Here is a 4,489-nt window from a genome sequence, read left to right on the forward strand (position 1 = left end):
GGCACTATTTCATGGCAAGTTTATTGATACTGGTTTCTCTTTACCATTCTACAAGCGCATGCTAAGTAAAAAACTTACTATTAAGGATTTGGAATCCATTGATACTGAATTTTATAACTCCCTTATCTGGATAAGAGATAACAACATTGAGGAATGTGGCTTAGAAATGTATTTCTGTGTTGACATGGAGATTTTGGGTAAGGTCACTTCACATGACCTGAAGTTGGGAGGTTCTAATATCCTGGTGACTGAGGAGAACAAAGATGAATATATTGGGTAAGGTTATAATATATTTATTACGTTGTACAACTGAGTACTCTGTACCCTTAGTTTTGTCCTTTTCAGTAGTACCAGTGTTCTTGAAATAAGAATATACAACAGCCTTTACTTTCCCACAGCCTTTTAAGCATTCTGCCTTGGCCCAGACTCCAGATACAAGAAGAGTGATGCTGAAGAAGGTCTCTGCTAAAACCATGTAGCCTCTTCATTTTTAGATGAAGGGTCTGAGGTTCTGTTAGGCAGAACCAAATCCAAGTCAGAAACCCAAGCTTTGATTGTCAGTCTAAGGCTCATCTGTATTGGATGTCACTTTTAAGAGTGCTCATCACACCTGTTTTGAAACCCTCTGTTGTCTGAATTCCATGATCCCGTGCCATCCTGATTTTCTTCATTTTCGCTTTTAGTTCTCTGAATGTGCATTTCTTCAGTATAGGTGTTTTTCCAAGGTTCTTGGCTCATCCTTCTTCTCTAAATACTCTGCTGCCACAGCTTCAGGTTTCTATTAAAGTAACCGCTGAAGGGCGGCCGAGAGTCCCGGTGAGCATGAGTCCATACTTCCTGTCAGGAGCGAGGCGTTCCTGTCCTTGTGGAAGAGACTGTCAAAGGAGAGTTATTGGCTCAAAGGACTGTGTTGCTTTCCCACAGTTATAGCCATCCTGTTTGTCCTTCTTAGTTTGTAAATTGCTGTGGGTATGCAACTTCTGCATCTTCAGTGTCTCTGCTGTCAAGTCCACCTTCTTAGCATGAGTTACAGGCCACTTACACCTGCGAGTAGGTATCTCTGGATGATAGAAAGTACAGCTGATTTTCTTTTTCCTACATCTTTCTACTTTACTGGGACATTTTTGTTTTGCTTTGTTATGGAATGAGCATTTTTATTGCTCTTACTACAAAAGATCATAGCTGTTTATATTATGGCCGGCATTCTGAAGTCAAGTGGCCACAGGCACCTGCAGCAGGGGAAGGTCTCTTTGGTCTCTCAATATGAAAAGGCAGAGAACCCCAGATTGACAAGACATGGGGAGCAGGAGTAGGGTAGGTCAGGCAGCCCCACTCCTCCCCACCTGGTCTTTGGAAAGGCAGACCACAGATAGCAGGCGACCAGAGGACTGGAGAGTGTATGTCACCCCTGCTGACTGTCGGACTGTGACAACTCTACAAGGCTTGGGGCAGGCGTGGGGCTGGCTGAGAAGTGTCCTAGCCCCCACCCACATGGCCCCATTCAGTTACTCTTCAAGAACAGAGAAGCAAGTCTGGTTTTTGTTTCGTTTTTGTTTTCTTTTAAAAAACATTAGGGGCCAGGGATTTAGCTCAGTGGCACAGTGCCTGCCTGGCAGGTGTGAGGTCCTGAGTTTGATTTCTGGTACCCACCCCAAAATAAAAACACTAAATGTAACCAACAATCCCTAGCATGAATTTGAAGGGATCTGAAGGCCGTGAGGGGGTGGCAGGGCCAGGCAGGCAGGCTGGCACTTGGCCACCCTTCACCGCACCTGCAGGGCCTCGTGGAGGGAGAAAATGAGTATTGCATACTAGTTCACTGCCAGCTGAGAACGGGATTGGTGCAGGCTCCCCAGCCCCAAGGTGGGCTGACCAGGTGCTAGGTTGGGTGGGGGTACCCAGAGGACCCTCCCTGGCCATTCTTGGGTGCCCCACTGGATGCTGGGCAAACGTAGCTGGTTTCCGGAAAGAAAGACCTGCTTTCGGTATTCCTTAGGCCTTTAGCTTTCTACAAAGAACAACAATAATCATTAAATAGAATAGCCTGAGCATTTTTTAAATGCTATAAATGGTTTCAGATAACAAAATCAGTTTAAATAAAACTTCAGCATGTAAGCTTTATAGTATTCGCAATGTTGAAGTTTGTGCTTTGTGTTAAGGTAACTACTGTGGTTTAAAATCTTACCTGTGTAGCACCTACTCTAAGAGTTGATAATCTAACCCTGAATACAGTTTTTGTAGGATTTTGTTTCAGTCTCAAATAGTAACAGTTTATTTTTTAATCTTGTTCTTGAAAACTGTGTGATAATACTCTTTTTTAGTTTTGATTCATTTTTTAGTGCACAAACCAGGACCTCAGCAGACCTCTGAGTAAATGGGTAGTAGAGCTATGTAGATAGTACTGTTGGAATCCAAAATGGGAAAAGAGCTGTGGATTTTCTGGGACGAGTCTCGAAAGTGCTTCATAGAACATGGTGTGCGTTAGGTCTTAAAAGATGCATAAGCGCTGTCCTGATGGAGTCTTCTTGGGGAGGTAGAAAACAGCAAGAAGGAATGGACTTAGGGGACAGAGGGATTAATTTATCTTGGGCTGTGCAGTGCTGTAGGAATGCTGTAAGGTGAGAAATAGAGAGTAGGAGCAAAAATAGCAGCCAAATTAATTTAATTTCTCCTTAATTTAAGGAGACAGTTGTTGTAAGAGATGTGGATTTGTGCTCCAAGTTATAGATATCATAAACAAACCAACATGAAATGATCAGAATTGATTTCAAAAATATAATTCTGGCATGTGTGGAGAGTAAATCGGAGGTGACAGTTAGAAAATGGAGTGATTGGAGACCAGCAGGCTATTGAGGATGTTGCTTCAGAAATGTAATAGTGAAGTATTACGGGCTGTACAGCCAAGGTAAAAATGAGCAGATTGCAGGACTAGAATTGTACAGATTTCAGTGATGGCTTACAGTACTTATATGGATTGGGAGAAATTGAAAGATTTGATAATTGAAGTTTAACAATTGGTTAACAGTTGAATTGTTTTAAACAAAATGTCCAAGGAGTAAAGACTTGCAAATATCTTAATCTCAAGAGGGAAGCAGAACTTGGGAATTTAGGAATTCAGTAATGTTTACATTCTTATATAGTTGAAACTTTGATAATTTAAAATGCTGTTTTATTTATTTATTTTATTATTATTGTTTTATCTTTTTGAGATGGGCTCACTGTGCAGTTCAGGTTGGCCTTGAGCTCACTTTGTAGCCCAGACTGGTCTTGAACTCACAGTGATCCTCCTGCCTCAGCCTGCCACGTGCTGGGATTACAGGCGTGCACCACCATGCCTGGCTAAAATGCCATTTTTAGAGAGCAAGTCACTGAAAGAGAAATGGAGGCAGAGATCTAAATAACATGAGCATTGACAGGGTAGTGAACCAGTGAAGTTGAGGATTCATCAAAGCCTATCAGAAATGGCATTAAGGGAGCCTGAGGGTGAGGAATGCTGATGTGTAGTGTTTTCGGACTATATGTGACTGAACACTGAAAAGAGGACATCTCACTTGACAATTAGAAATTCCTTGGTGCTGTTCCTGAAGAAAGTTTTTTTTTTAATTTGTGGGAAAGAGATTTCGGAAGCCAAACCACCATGGTTTAAAATTTGGTTGAACAAGAGATGAGAAAGTGGAAACGGTGAGCAGTTTACTTTTTCACTCTCACTAGGTGGTATTTGTTGTATCTCTAGGCAATGCTGTCCTCACATATATCCTTTTAGAAGCTTCTGAGACAAATTTTGTGTTGCTGACAAACGTTCTTCCTTATTTGTTTGTGTTTGTTGTGAGATGAGGTCTTGCTGTGTACCATACAGTCTGGCCTCAAATCTGAGTTTCTCCTTCCTCAACCTCCTGATCTTACTTGTTTTATTTTACTCCTTACACCATTGTTGCTTGCTTATGTTTCTTCACAATGTTTTATTTGTCTTAACTGATTTTTTTCTATTTTGCCCAGGACATCTTCATGTTACTGAGCAAATCAACATGTAAAGAGCCTGTTACCTAGCTTTAAGTCTCAGATGCTAAGCCTGTACCAAGCACAGAGCCTACAGAGAGATCATGTTACATGTTACTGAGATAGTCCCTTGAGGCGGACTCCCCACGTCTTGCAGACACATGTTGGAAAAAGACTTACAAATGATGAGCCATGGCTTTCCTGTGTCAGCACACGTTATTTGGTGTGGTCTGCATATAGCAAAACATGATTTGTGCTGGAATTTGGCTTTCTTGCTGATGAGTAAAGAATCTCTTACATTTATTTTTCAAAATTTTTTTTTTTTTTTTTTTTTTTTAAGGATAAAAGGAGGGAAACTTTAACAGACATACAACATTTTACAACATATCACAAGCACAATACAGACAATACAGAGTTACAAACAAAGTGGTAGGGAATTAACAATGGTGGTTGTATTACATATTGATATCTTCAAAGTGGCTTCTCATGAAAA

At 41.0% G+C, this 4,489-nt stretch overlaps 1 protein-coding gene across 3 annotated transcripts in view; it reads left to right on the forward strand.

The window, feature by feature from the left end:
- Wwp1 (WW domain containing E3 ubiquitin protein ligase 1) overlaps positions 1 to 4,489 on the forward strand; it is a gene marked incomplete at its 5' end in the record, with an annotated part of 53,283 nt that overhangs the window by 35,091 nt on the left and 13,703 nt on the right. Inside the window, 1 exon segment of one of the 3 annotated variants that reach the window (XM_013512748.1) lies at positions 86 to 276. In XM_013512748.1, coding sequence (XP_013368202.1) covers positions 86 to 276 — 191 coding nt within the window. 3 annotated transcript variants of the gene reach the window in all.

The sequence above is a fragment of the Chinchilla lanigera genome, unplaced genomic scaffold (genome assembly GCF_000276665.1).
Source record: "Chinchilla lanigera isolate Chin_1 unplaced genomic scaffold, ChiLan1.0 scaffold00016, whole genome shotgun sequence".
NCBI classification, from domain to species: Eukaryota; Metazoa; Chordata; class Mammalia; order Rodentia; family Chinchillidae; genus Chinchilla; species Chinchilla lanigera.